The following is a 15,495-nucleotide window of genomic DNA, read 5'->3' on the forward strand; positions in this document are numbered from 1 at the left end:
AATGAAATAAGTCAACATTTGGGAGATGAGCATAACCCAATGAATCAATATTCTATAAGATCCATCCATAATATAAAATTATGCATAAGTAAAAGATATATTCAAAGCACAAAAAAGATCAATGGTTTTAAATGGAACAAAGTTTACTGATACAGTTTCGGATTCCACAGTATATCTAAGATTTAGGAAACTATGATTTGTTGAGTTTTGATATAGTATCGGAGAGTAACTCACAGTGACCGTAGGGGGCAGAGTGTAACTACCCCTGTAGGTTTCCAAGACTATAAATCTTTACTGGAGCAGAAAGTCTCATCTCTCTTCTGTGGAGTAGCTGATGGTTTCACACTGCTGACCTTGAAGTTAGCAGCCTAACATATCACCATTACACCATTAGGTTGCTATGAGGAGGAACTGATTCAATTGCAGTAAGTTTCGTTTTGATTTTATCAAAGAATACCCACAATTACCTAAGAGATAAACTATCAAAAAGATTAATATTTTGTTATACCTATGCTTATTACACACAAAAGGTATAATTCTTCCCTTTTTCAACTTCATCTTTGTGAAACTGATTTTTTTTCTCAATATAATTTAGTGCTCAAATGGAGAAGTATTTCATAACAGTGAAAAAAATCTTCAAAACAGGTTTTCTAACTTTTAGGATAATAATACAAAAATTACAAAATTAGATTTTTTTAGAGGGTGAGTGTGCTATCCCCATTCTACTACACTTGAGAAAGAACAGCCTTTTATGCCTTGGTCAAGAGAAAGGGCTGAACAGAACATATCAACTCTGTTTTGTGGACTTTAAAGAGGAACAGAAAAAAAGAAAAATGGGAAATGTAATAAAAGGGAATAACAGCGGAAAACAAAGGGAGAGAAAACATAGTATAAATATTCAAATTTGCTTAAAAATTAAGGAAGAAAATTAAGAAAAAGTAATATGCTACTGTGATTCATTTTCTTTCTCTTCAACAATCTATTTTGAGTATTATGACAAAATCAGAAAACAAAACACCTTAAACTTGCTGAATATGCAACATTAATTCAGTTACAAGTAAATTTCCACAAAAGTTTCAGTGTAAACTTAGTATTTACAGTATATGTTTTATAGAAAAGAACTCCAAAATTGAATGAAGTGGTTGAAGCCAAATTTTCTTCCAATTATGACTGTGCCAGTCTATAAGCAAAGACTAGTGTACAGGAAGAGTAAGATAAGAGCATTTCACATAGCAGATCTCCCTCCTAGGGTCACATTGGTAAGTGATTAGTTGCTAACCAAAAAGGTCGTGGTTTTTCATTATATAACAAACTAGATTGTGTTTGAATCAATTGAACCAATTTCCTGGGAGAGGACAGTTTAGAAGGAGGGAGTGGGCATGAAAAATCATGACCAGGGAAATAAGACATTTGTTACGAATGAGAAGGCAAAGATTCTGTGAGATGCTATAACTAAACACCTGCATTTCTTTGGTAAGGATAGTTTGGGCTTAATGGGGACACTAATCATTTCTAACAAAAGGTGATAAAAATAAAGAATAGAGCATTAAAGGTACATAAGGGGATTTTAAAAAGATGAGAATGACTATAGGCAAATTTATGGCAAGTTCCATATTTATAATTGTTCATTCAAATGATAAAAAATACATGAGTATCTGAATACTATTTTAAAGCTTTAAAAATGCATATAAAACCACTTAACATAAATCAGTACCATTTTAAGAGACTTGCATTGTGGACAGTGGCTACACTTTGACAGGAGCTTAAGAGCTGAAAACTTAGATGGAGATCCTGGTTTCCCCTTGAAGACAAGTCTCTGAGATATAAGCAATACAAAGCTGAGGATACAGATGCCATCTAAAACTAGTCAGGACAGGTTAGGATTTTACAAGTACCAAACTGCAAAATAAAATGCCCTACCATCAAGTTGATTCTGACTCATAGCCCGCCTAAAGGACAAAGTAGACCTGCACTCGCAGGTTTCTGAGATTATAAATCTTTATAGGAGTAGAAAGTCTCATCTTTCTTTCATGGAGTGGCCGATGATTTCGAAACTGCTAACTTTATGGCTGGCAGCCCAACGTGTAACCCACTGTGCCATTAGGGCTCCTTTTATAGATGTCAGTTCATACACTGGTGGCTGAATTGCTAAACACAATAATTGGAGGGATGAACCATAGACATATGGAATGCTTATAGAATAAAGTAACAAGAGAGTAGGGAGCATTAATCTCTGGAACAATAATTACATCATTTTAAAAGGTTATGATAAATATAATTGCTCAACCAAAATCTTGTTTTAGCCTTTAATTTATATAATGTTCTTTATAGTGGCCTGGGATAATTTTGATCTTGCTCTAGAAATTATTCTTTTCCCATAATTTCTCGTAAAAATTTTAAGTTTACATAGCTACATACACATATCCAAGTTAAAGGCAATTAAGAATTTTTCTTTTTATTTTATTTTATTTTTTTACTTCAAGGCCAATTTTAGCTCATAAAATTTTTAAATTAAGGTCCTATAATATTTTGTGCCACGAATTATAATTAGGATTGAATTGCATAATATAATTAGAACTTCGTGCTGACTTATATAATGCTTGCTTCAGGTCTCCAAATCTTTGACTCCCTAACCAGACTGTAGCTCTTTACATGAGAGGGATTCTTGTTTTTCTTTTTAATTTTAAGTATTCCTGTCAATGACTAGCAAGGATGAGCAAATAGAAGGCACTCAATAAATACTTCCTGTCTAAGTGATTGACAAGTGAATTTTTAGACATCAGCTTTCTTCAAACATGTCAGAGCTTCTATATTTACTTGCAATTGCCAGGTACAGCACATCTTATTTCTTTAATGTTAGTTAGCACTGATGGCAGTTCCACAGCCCACATTACTGCTTCAGCATTCTAAACCTATAAAATCTTTCTTGCTTTTCAAAATGATATTTGCTGATACAGTCATGATAGTTACATTAGAAATTTGCAAACCAACTGGCATCTTTCAATAGCAACTGCATATTTTGCATTTTTAAGCTTTTGTTTAAAACATATATACAATTTGGGTGAAAAGGGAAAAACATGCATAAAGTAGAATTACATACAGAAAATCAGAAATGCATAAAACCAGGTATATGGATACAGGGCACATGATCTTTTAAGTAGTTAAAAGTTCAAATAACAGTGGGTTAGACATTAAGCTGCAAGGTCAGAGTTCATATTCCCCAAGTTGGTTGATGGGAGAAAGATGAGGCTCCTGTGGAAGCAGTCTCAGAAACCCTTGGTAGGGCTGTAATGAGTTATATGTGACTTGATAGTAATTTAAAAAAGCTTACTTGAGGAGCCCTCGAGTAGCGCAGTGAGTTAAGCATTGGGCTACTGATGGAAAAGTTAGTGGTGGGGTCTACCAGCAGCTCCAAGGAAGGAAGCTGAAGCAATCTGCTTCACTGAAGACTTAGAGTCTCAAGAAGGGAATCTTAGGTACACTGTACTTCTGTTCTATCCTGAGGATCACCGAGTAGGAACTGACTCAATGCCAGCAAGTTTGGTATCTCAGATCCTAGAATCTGAAATAATTTTGTAACATTTAATAATGCCTATTTTGATTATTAAATCTAGACTCTGTCCACAGGGCAAGAATAATCTCTCTTTATTCTCCCAGTGGTCAGTACTGTCATCAAGCGCCTAAAGGAGTTCAGAGTTACTGAATTAATGAAGAAAAAACAATTTACCAATTTCATCAAATGCTTTATTGTATTCTATATTATTTGCTCCCTGCATATTTACTTATTAAAACAACTCCAGAATTTTGTATAAGTCACAAAAACAAAAAACGTGACAGAATGATGAGAATAATTTCTGCCCAACTCTAGACACTGATATAGTATTTAGTTGGCAAATAAACTACTTCCCAGAAAGAAGTATCACAAAAATCTTATTTCAAAGGTCATTAAAACAGCCATTAGAACCTTGCTTTTCTTTTAAAAAGTGAATTACTACAAATTCATAGTCACAGTAACACAGAAACTTTGTTACTTAAATAACCACTATCGTGGACATGGTGACACCATCTATTAAGAGCAGAACTGCTCCCTACAGTTTCTTGGCTGTGGTCTTTATGAATGCAGATTGCCAGGCTCTTTCCCCACAGCTCTGCTGGGTAGGTTCAAACCATTTGTGCCATCCAAGGACACCAGGAACTGACTTAATAGCAATGTGTTTTATTTTTATCATGGACATAAGTTATTATGCCTGACATTGGTATTCCAAAAATGAGAGATAATTATACTTTGTCAAGAATAAATGTGTGTACTTAAAAAAAAAACTTTAAAAAATAAATAAAACTGAATTTTTATTCCAGTTTTAAAAACTAACTATAAAAAAAGAATTAGAACCAACATCCAAGACTTCCTTGGTTCCAAAAAGCACTGTTCAGTTATTATTCTCCTCTGGAATGTATATATTCATATTAGAATTTTAAAAATAATTCTCAAATGGTAGGTTATGCTGTTTTCTCCTTGGATTCACATTGATGGGATTCAGGAAGTTGAATTCATTACTCATCACATGGTGAATTAAATACTGTCTCACCCACCAATGTTATTTTGTCCTTTCTTTTGTACACAGCAATCTACAATGCCTATATGTTTCTTAAGTATCTATAAAATCTCTGCTAATTCTTTCTTCAAGAGGTAGAACTTAACTCGAGATCCTACTTAGGAGACCGAATGGCACTGTCAAGTAAGCAATGGATGGCTAACCAAAGGTTGTCAATTCAAAATCACCAGCCTCTCCCAGGAAGGAAGATCAGGATTTTTGCTCCTGTAAAGATTTCCAGTTTCAGACACCCTCTACAGAGTCACCATGAGTTGGAACTGACTCGATGGCATTGCATTTGGCTTTTTCAGGCACAGCATTTAAGAGATTTGTTTTTAGTGAACCGAATGTAATGCAAGTGAGGGTGTGCAACTTCACAGACTGGGTCATAGGATACCTTTCCTGGTGCTCTCCCTAGGATCTCTTACTTGAAGAAAGTTAGCCATCATGTCATGATGTCATCATGTCATGTCACAAATTGTGGGAGTCAATCAACACGCAGGCAGACCCTTCAACTCCAGTCAAAATTTCAGATGACTGAATCCCCTGTTCACATCTTGAATTGTTAACCTCGTAAGAGAAGATCCTGAGCTAAGATAACCTACTCAGCTAAGCTTCTCCTGAACGCTTTCCCAGAGTCATTACTCCACCAAAAAGACCGTACAAACTACACTGGTAGATAAGAAAGGAAACTTGGATTTTCCATACAACTGAAAACTTTCCCTATAAAGTATATAAGCTATAAGCAGAGAACTAATGAATTAATCAAAGATGAGACTATTTTCTTCACCTGTTTCCTTAGGAGGCAAAGGACTCAGGCATGCTCTTGAACAGCAGCAGAACTACTAGTTTCAGGCTTAAGAAAAATTTCCCCATGTGGTCATTTCTCCTTAACATATCTGCTTCCTTAAGTTTGTCTCTTTTCCAAGCCAGTTATTATCCTGTGCCATGAATAGGTTTTCCAATTCTCCAGTATCCTAAATGAAAAAGCCACCAACAAATACAAGGAGAGGCCTCTAGGTGGCTAGTAGTAGCTTCCTTCTATTATGGGTCAAAGCATTTTCAATAACTTACTCATTACAGAGGCGAGGCTAACTGAGAATATGATTTCCTGAAATATATTAATTTTAAAAAAGACTACAATGATAAAGTACAAGATAAATAAAAACTACTGCTATTAGATTTCCAGTTTATCCATGGATATGTTTATTCCAAACATGATGTTTAAACATCTCTCTGTAATCACTCAACAATTATCAATGCATCTTGATTACATGTTTGTGCAATTTTAAATTGAAGAAGTTGGTAGAAATCTTCAATTTCTACATCACTAGTTTTCATAGTTGGTGCCTAAATTATTGATGGAACATGAATTGAATTGATGGAACATGAATTGAATTGTTTCAACAAGCTGAGGAAGCACTCAAATAACTAAAGAAATATAGAAAACAACTACTTGTCCAACTGACTGGAAGAGATTTGTATTTGCACCCATTCCAAAGAAGGGTGACCCGATAGAATGTGTAAATTTTAGAACAGTATCATTGAAATTACGTACAAGTAAAATTGCTGAACATCTTCCAGCAGTACATTGACAGGGAGCTGCCAGAGGTTCAGGCTGGACTCAGAAGAAGATGCGGAACAAGGAATATAATTTCTGATGTCAGATGGATATTGGCTGAAAGCAGATAATACCAGAAAGATGTTTGGATTTTAATGACTATGCCAAGGCATCTGACTGTGTGGATCATAACAAAAGTATGTTTGCAGCTGATGATACACTGGAAGCACGCATTTGTCTATGCCAGCAAATTTCGAAAACAGCTACATGTCCTTGAAGGACTGAAACCTTCAGTATAAATTACACTTCAATGTAGAGAAGGCCAAACTCCTCACAACTGGACCAATAGCTAACATCGTGATAAATGGAGGAAAGGTTGAAGCTATCAGGGAATTTGTTTTGCTTGGATCCATAATCAATGGTCATGGAAGGAGCATTCAAGAGAGCAAAAGACATACTGCACAAGACCACTTTGGAGTACTAAAAAGCAAGGATGTTACTTTAGGGATTAAGGTGTGCTTGACTCAGGCCATGGTATTTTTAATTGCTTCATATGCTTGTAAAAGTTGGACACTGAATAAGACCAACTGCATTTGAATTGTGGTACTGGTGAAGAATATTGAAAGTATCATGGACTGCCAGAAGGACAAACAAATCTGTCTTGGTAGAATTACAGCCACAGACTCCTTAGAGACAAGGATGGTGAGACTTCATCTTATATAATTTGGACATGCTGTCAGGAGACATCATTTTTGGTAAAGTAGAAGGGCAGTGAAAAACAGGAAGGCTCTCAACAAGATGGACTGACACAATGGATGCAATAATGTGCTCAAACATAAGAACAATTGTGAGCATGGTACAGGATCAGACAGTGTTTTGTTCTCTTGTACACCGCGTTATGAGTTTAGAACCTGCTGGATAGCAACTTACAACAACTGTGATCAGCAGAAGGTGACAGACAAGTTCTCTCATTGTTGCAATTTTTTTTTTTTTTAATTCTCTTTACCAGTAAGCCTTTGCTATGGGTGCTGATTTTTAAAAATCATTTAATTGGGCGTTCGTACAACTTTTTTTTTTCTGTACAACTCTTACCACAATCCATAGAGCCACCCACTGTGTCAAGCATGTTTGTACACTTATTGCCATTATTCTCAAAACATTTGCTTTCTACTTGAGCCCTTGATATCAGCTCATTTCCCCCCTCCTTCCCCACTCCCTCATGAACCCTTGGTAATTTATAAATTATTATTGTTTTGTCATATCTTACACTGTCTACGTCTCCCTTCACCCACTTTTCTGTTGTCCGTCCCCCAGGGAGGAGGTTATATGTAGATCCTTGTAATCGGTTTCCCATTTCTATCCCATCTTCCCTCCACCTTCCGGGTATCGCCACTCTCAACACTGGTCCTGAAGGGATCATTTGTCCTGCATTCCGTTTTCAGTTCCTATCTGTACCAGTGTACATCCTCTGGTCTAGCCAGATTTGTAAAGCAGAATTGGGATCATGATAGTAGGGGTGAGGGGAAGAGGAAGCATTTAAGAACTAGAGGAAAGTTGTATGTTTCAATGTTGCTACACTGCACCCTGACTGGCTAGTCTCCTCCCCGCAATCCTTCTGTAAGGGGATGTCCAGTTGCCTACAGATCCACAATATGATTTTTTTGTTCTTTGATGCCTGATACCCAATCCCTTTGACACCTCATAGCCCCACAGGCTTGTGTACTTCTTTCATGTGGACTTTATTGCTTCTGAGTTAGATGGCCGCTTATTTACCTTCAAGCCTTTAAGACCCCAGATGCTATATCTTTTGATAGCTGGGCACCATCAGCTTTCTTCACCACATTTGCATATGCACCCATTTGTCTTCAGTGACAAAAAAACCCCCCCGCATTACCATTGAGTCCATACTGACTCATAGCCACCCTGAAATCAGAGCAAGACTGCTCCTGGAACTTTCTGAGGCTGTAACTGTTGATAGGAGCAGAGAACCTCATCTTTTTCTCCCAGAGCATCCAGTGGTTTCAAACTACTGACCCTCTGCTCAGGAACCCAAGGCATAACCAGTCGCTTACGTTGTTTCTAACCAATCTAGTATGAACATCCTTGTGTAATGTCTCCATGAGTATTTTGCTTCAGTGAAGATTTTTGCTTAAGCTGTTCAGGTGATTTTTTTTTTAATTCTGCACAAGGAATTGTGAAAAAAATAAAAAACAACCAACCAAATAAACCCCCAAAGAATGTCATTTTCTAATCTAAAATCATCTGTCTACTATCTGCCTTACTGGATATAAGTATTAAACGCTTATATTACAGAAAAGAGGCCACCAAGGAATATGAAACCTAGTTCCTTATTTTACTTGGAGACAGTGCCTCTATTTAGGAATATATAAGTCATACGTTCATAACATATAGACCTTGTGTTTAGAATTCCTGTGGTGGATCCATTTCGGGAAAATAAAATGAGCAAATGTGTTATGTACAAGCATTGGAGTGTTTTGCTACCTGCAGAAGAAATTTCAGAGATCTGAAATGAATCTTGCCTACTTTTTTCTTCCTACTTGCTCTCCCAAACTGTGGTAGAATAGTAACTACTTCAGGAATTTTATGGAACTTGATTTCACATTTCTTTTAGGGAATTACCCTGGCGGTGCAGTCTACCTTTAATTCTTTCTCTCTCGGTATTCCTGATTTCCCTTTATCGTGTGGTTGGTCAAGAGTCAAATTATTCTTCCTTGTTTCACTGTCTTCAAGCAGGGGGACAAAGCCATAACTATTATCTGCAAAACAAAAATCTCTTGGACATCAATAGGAAACCCTTGTTTTTGGAACCATCTGAAAAAAATGAAAAGAATATAAGCCGAAAACTGTAATTTTAAAGTATGAAATATTTAAACCATGAGTTAAAAAACCAAACTCTTTAGGTAAGTTATTTAACAAGTTGTCTATTTAGATTCCCACCCCCCACCATTTCTACTAAACTACACAAAATCCCTACTCTCCCAAAGTCAGAGTATGTAAAATATATAGAATTTAGGGAAAATAAGAAGCATGTTCTTTGTAACTTTGTAACCAGCAACAATTATTTCTTTACATAAACCAATTTTCAAGTATTAATTTCTTGTTTATAATAATTTGCATAACTATTCTATGCTCATTGTAAGAAAATTAGAGACCACAGACATGAAAAAAGAGAAAATATGACAGCTACCCACAATTTTTATCACCTGTGAATTACTTCTATTAATATGCTAGTTTATATTTTATCAAGGTTTTCTTTTCCTATACATATAAATTCAAGAATTTTATTTAATTATATTTTTAATGAGAATTTTTTAATAGAAATGAAATACTTTAATTTTGTATCCTGCTTTACTTACTTTGCTATGTATCGATCATGAATGTATTTTATGCTAATAATTTAAAATTTAGTATTAATATTTTTTGCTTACCTACTTTAAGGAGCATCCTTGCATATATACCTTTTACATACTTGAACAAGTATTTTCTTACAATATATTCATTAAGATCTGAAATTTTTATCCAAAAGGCACAGACATTATAAGAAGTTTATCATACTTACTGGTAAATTTGCCTTCTATGAAGTTTTATCAACCTACAGTTACACCATATAGTGTATGTGCATGCCCATTTCCCTATAAACTGAAAGTGTTCATGTCTTAAATAAACAAAATAGATAACTATATCATAGTTATTAAAATACCAGAATGGTTGGCAAACAGGAATAAAACAGAAAAACTTGATTCCCACCTTTTTTTCCTCCAAGAGATTTAAGAAATACACAAAAAGTTCCTATGAACGTACCTTGACTAGAATTCACGAGCAGCAACTGTGACTTTAACTTGTCGATGATGGTTTGTTGAAGTGACAGCTGTTCCTGTTGCTCACGTATTCTCTGCTCATAGTTCTCAGTCTGCTGGCGTAAAAACCAGTTAGTCTGGTATTTACTGACACACATACACACTCATTGTACATTAATAATTATATGTAAATGAACAATGTAAATAGCTATGGGTTGCTCATATTATCATTTCTCACATGGTGAGTATTTATTTATGAGCTAAAAAATGGCTCCAGCCTTGTATGTGTAATCACTACAAACATTAGTGACTTAAAATGCTTAAAGTAGCTATAAAGTAAAATATAAATCACTTTAATTTAAACAATGTTATAATTTAATCCTTCATAATAAAAGAAAAGCATGAAAAGTAAAACTGAGGCTATATTAAATATCTTCTATAAACATTCACACTCAAAATGAAATTAAGATTTTATATTTTTATAATAGACCCACTTCTGAATGTATTTCTAGCATACAAAAAGACTAAAGTAGCTACACCTAAACACTAGAAGAAGGGGCAAGTAAAAATTACAAGATTATGGTGAGCTGAAACTTTTAAGATTGTTTAAGAAATAAAAATGTAAAAAAAGAAATCAAAGTAATTTTATTGCTAATCTTTTTTGTATGTCTTAATACCCAAAGTTGTACTAATCCATGCATTTTGCTGCTTTATTATAATAGCTAGGAGCATTAAGCAATAAAAAAACTCACATTTGCATTAGGAAATTTTGTTGTAATAAATAAAAAAAAATGTAAACTTTACAGCTAATTCAAAAATATGGCATAACAATAACCATATTAATACAAAATTTAAAAAATAACTGCACATATACTTAGAAAAATAGAATTCTATCACTGAAAAAAAGACTGCACATTTCCTAAACTATGGAATGAGGTTCTATTTACCTCTGAATGTATTACAATAACTATTGAGTATTTGATTTTAGATGAGAAACTTATTAATTAAAATTCAAAATTGGTGAAGTAATATTCTCTGAGATCAATAATCTGAACTATCTTTTAAAAATTATACAGCTGTTCTTAGATTTCAAAAAGAGATTATGAAATTAAAGCAAAACATCCCACTGTCCTAAATAAGTTGATCTTTTATAATATACTTCAAACATGACTAACTGATAGTGCTGATACAATAACCCAAGTGGTATGTCATTTTTGCACACTCCCTATAGTCAGCTAACAACATTCTTCCCTATAACATTATAGAAGATACTCAGTATTCTTATGGGTTGGAAAGGGGGAGAATCCAAGCAAATGTTATTACTACAAACACAAGAATTAATCTTTTGAGTCCATCTGGACCATGTGTCCTAGGACTATGAGTCTCAGAACAGAACATTAAAAGATAAAAAGTCCAGTAAGGGGGTTGGTTTTCTAGGACGTGCACTGATTCCTTCATAAATTCATGGCCAACTCCCTAGAGCATATATGCTGATTGAAAAAAGAAAGCCAAATGTCTTTAGGAATTATTAATACCTTAAATTTACCTGGGTTACACGTTGATGTTAGAAATAGAGTACTCTCTATTTCAGTGTATTTAGAACTTTCTCTAAGAATACAAAGTTCTTCATAAAATCAGTGACTAATTCTTTCACTTATTTTAATGATACTGTCTTAAGATAAAGTGTAAAAAGCCTAGCAAGTTAGAGACAGGCCCACAATAGATACCTAAGTTATTCAAGCTTTAACTCCTTCTCCATTCGCTATGTTTCCCTCACATCTTAATGCATGCACATATTGAATGACCACATATTTTCTGTTAGAATCAATTTCGATATCTCCCATCAGTTAATTTTCATCTTCTAGAGTCTGGCTTTAAAAAAAATACCTAATACATTAGCGTATCTGCACATAGAACAGAATAAATAATGCTGAAATGCATTTATTAGCTGGGAAAAAGACCAACAGATCCAGGGCTACTATAAGTTGAAGTGTAACTACTTAACAAATACATTTAATAAACTACCATTAAAAGTGCGTGTAAATTCTGTGACAAGTTTTGAAACAGATATCCTGGAAGTACAACAAGGGAAACAGAATAACTGTATTTTTCACATGAATTATAACAATTATAATATTCTAGTGTAATTGTCTCCAAGTCTGATCTCCCTCTACACCAGCGGTTCTCAACCTGTGGGTTGCAACCCCTTTGGGGGTCGAATGACCCTTTCACAGGGATTGCCCGATTCATAACAGTAACAAAATTACAGTGGTGAAGTGGCAACGAAAATAATTTTATGGTTGGTGGGTCACCACAACATGAGGAACTGTATTAAAGGGTCACGGCATTAGGAAGGTTGAGAACCGCTGTTATAGACTATGAACTCAAAGACCGAGTGCCGCAGAGTGCCTGACACATTCAGATGCTCAGTAAATATTACCTGAATAAATAAATTAACTAAGTTGTTAAGTAATCATCAGAGAAACAGATATGCCTTCAGCAGTGAACTGAAGGATGAAGAAATGGCTCTGCTTATATTTGTATACAAGAAACTAGAGAAATGGAGACAAAGTCAAAGTCAACAGAAGAATGAGACAAAGGCAGATTAAGCTTGAAAAAAAGGAAAAAAAAGAAAAAAAAAAGCCGAAAAAAACGGGGAAAAAAAAGCTTATGTCAGAAAATAAAGGTAATTTGATCAAAGAAAAGTACATATTCAGGAAGAGTATAAAGATTTTGAGTATAAGACAATGAGAGGTATAGGGCCAAACCAGATTTTTACATCATTTTGGGCAATAATCAGCACTATTCAGCTTATTTGCTATGTTTGAAAACTAAATGGAACAAGATATTTTCTTTTTCCATTTTAATAAACAAAGTTTTGTTCAATGAATACAGTTGAATAAATATATAACCTGAAAATCCTATTACAAGTTCAGATAATTGTTACACCATCACAGTATTTTGGGGAAAACAAAAACACCAAGAAACAATACAATTACAAAGCAAGTACATTTCAGCACCATCAAAGACCCCACAAAACATAAAAATCACTAACAACCAAATTGAAAATGTACAACAGCAATGTCTTGTCAACACTTCTGTACAGAGCACAGACATGACAGCTAAAACAGACAGAAGAGAAGATGCTTTTGACAGCCAGTGTGTGTGAATGATTCTTTGAGTCAGATGGCAGCAACAAGTTACCAAGTAGGAGATCTGCATGACAACTAACCATCCATCTGTATCAAACACCATCTGGCCAAGATGACTCTGGCTTCTGTGTATTTGACACTCCTTTCAATTCCAAAGATGAGCAAAACAAGTGGTCTACCAGCATCAACAAGGTAAACAGGTACTTAGGGACTTGTGCCATAATGCACTTTTCACTCATTGCTAAATTCAAAAGCAAAATTAAATAATGGTGATAAAATATTATTAAATTTATATGCTAAATATTAATTTTAATATGCTAAATGTATTTAAAATGGTTGTCTATATAGTCTCAACTATGATAAAGAAAAGTCATCTTAATAATTGAAAAATTCAATCTTTCATCTTTAAACTTAGAATATTCCTTATAATTTTGGACACACGGCTGTTCAAGTTTTCATGAGTTTCGTGAATACTTAAGTGTTATTGTTGTTACGTGTCATTAAATAAATTTCAAATATGTCGTGATACCATGTGACAGAGAAGGGCTGTCTCACAGGGTTTCTAGGCTGCAGTTTTTATGGGGCAGATAGGAGGACCAGGTCTTGTCCTGTAGAGCTGCTGGATAGGTTCAAAGCACCAACCTTCCTAGTAGTGGCCACGTACCTGACTGCTGCACTACCAGGGCTCCTTAAATATGGAAATAGAGTTCTAGAAATAGAATATTTTCTACTGCTGAAAATCCTCACTTTAAAATTTTTTCAAGGCACAATTTCTAATTCCCTACTGGGGTGGGGGATGGGGAGGATGTTTTCCGGGTATCCTAAGGTCATATAATACTCTGAACAGCTCAAACAACTCCTCTCACTCTCAAGAACTAATTTTAATGTTCTGAAAAACACCATTGCTATCCTTTAGGTGTAAGAGAATAAGAATTAAGCTTACAAATTTATAAACCTTTCAAACTGTTCCAAAATTTCCAAAGAGAATGAAAGCTTGTAAAAAAAGATTTACTTGGATACCAGAAATATCCTCAAAAGGGAATTTCACATACAGTTCATAAAGCAGATAACTTTTAATTATTTGATTATATAGCCTGACCAAGCCTTGTTGTTGTGTTAGGTGTCACAGAGTTGGTTCTAAGTGACAGTGACCCTATGCACAACAGAATGCAACACTGCCCTGTCCTGTACCATTCTCACAATTGTCCTTATGCTGGAACCCACTGTGGCTGCCACTGTGTCAATCCATCTGGTTGAGACTCTTCTTTTTTGCTGCTTCTCTACCAAGCATGATGTCCTTCTCCAAGGACTAGTTTTTCCTGACAACATGTCCAAATTGTATAAGATGAAGTCTCGCCATCCTAGTCTCTAAGGAACACTGGCTGTACGTCTTCCAAGGCAGACTTATTCGTCCTTCTGGCAGTCCATGGTACTCCAATATTCTTCCCTGGCACTGCAATTCAAACGCATCTACTCTTCTTTGGTCTTTCTTATTCAATGTCCAACTTACAGATGCACACGAGGCAATGGAAATTATCAATGGGTTGGGTCAGGCATATCTTTTAAAAAAATATTTATATCTGCTTCTTTATTCTTATTGTCACATACAACGAACAAACAACAAAACCCACATCAAGTGTAATAAAAAGAAGCAAGGACAAAATGGACATGTTTAAAATATTTAAGCACTTGCAGGCTTTTGATGAATTGGTGATGCTTAAATGCACTACTCTCCTCAGTAACCACTATGATACTTTATTCTGAATCTTAACTGCCGATGATGCGTTATTTCATTCACACACACACATGTACTCACACATTTGTACTGTTTTTCAAGGGGTTTTTTTTTTGGCATGCAGTTTTTATTTTTTTAATCGTTTTATTAGGGGCTCATACAACTCTCATCACAATCCACACATACATCAACTGTGCAAAGCACACCTGCACACTCATTCCTCCCATCACTCTCAAAACACCCGCTCTCCACCCAAGCCCCTGGCATCAGCCCCCCACCTCTTCCCCCTCCCTTGCCGACCGCCCCCCACGAACCCTTGATAATTTATAAATTATTATTTTGTCATATCTTGCCCTGTCCGATGTCTCCCCTCACCCACCCATCTGCCGTCCTTCCCCCAGGGAGGAGGCCACATGCAGATCCCTGTAATCAGTTCCTCACCTCCAACTCATCCTCCCTCTACCCTCCCAGCATCGCCACCCACACCACTGGTCCCGAAGGGACCATCCAGCCTGGATTCCCCGCACCTCCAGCTCCCACCTGCACCAGTGCACATCCTCTGGTCTAGCCATACTTGCAAGGTAGAATTGGGATCATGATAGTTGGCAGGGAAGAAGGATCCAGGAACTAGAGGAAA

The 15,495-nt window shown here is 35.5% G+C and overlaps 1 protein-coding gene across 3 annotated transcripts in view; it reads right to left on the reverse strand.

The window, feature by feature from the left end:
- The window catches only part of TANK (TRAF family member associated NFKB activator), a 107,137-nt gene that overhangs the window by 29,714 nt on the left and 61,928 nt on the right, over positions 1 to 15,495 (reverse strand). For all 3 annotated transcript variants that reach the window (XM_045299648.1, XM_004703790.2, XM_045299651.1), the window contains exons 3-4: positions 9,976 to 10,084; positions 8,812 to 8,930 (exon numbers count right to left, since the gene is read on the reverse strand). In XM_045299648.1, the coding sequence (XP_045155583.1) occupies positions 8,812 to 8,930; positions 9,976 to 10,084 (228 nt within the window). The remainder of the gene's footprint in view (positions 1 to 8,811; positions 8,931 to 9,975; positions 10,085 to 15,495) is intronic.

Source organism: Echinops telfairi, unplaced genomic scaffold (assembly GCF_000313985.2).
Source record: "Echinops telfairi isolate 266 unplaced genomic scaffold, ASM31398v2 ScPeMD7_4;HRSCAF=17, whole genome shotgun sequence".
NCBI lineage: Eukaryota > Metazoa > Chordata > Mammalia > Afrosoricida > Tenrecidae > Echinops > Echinops telfairi.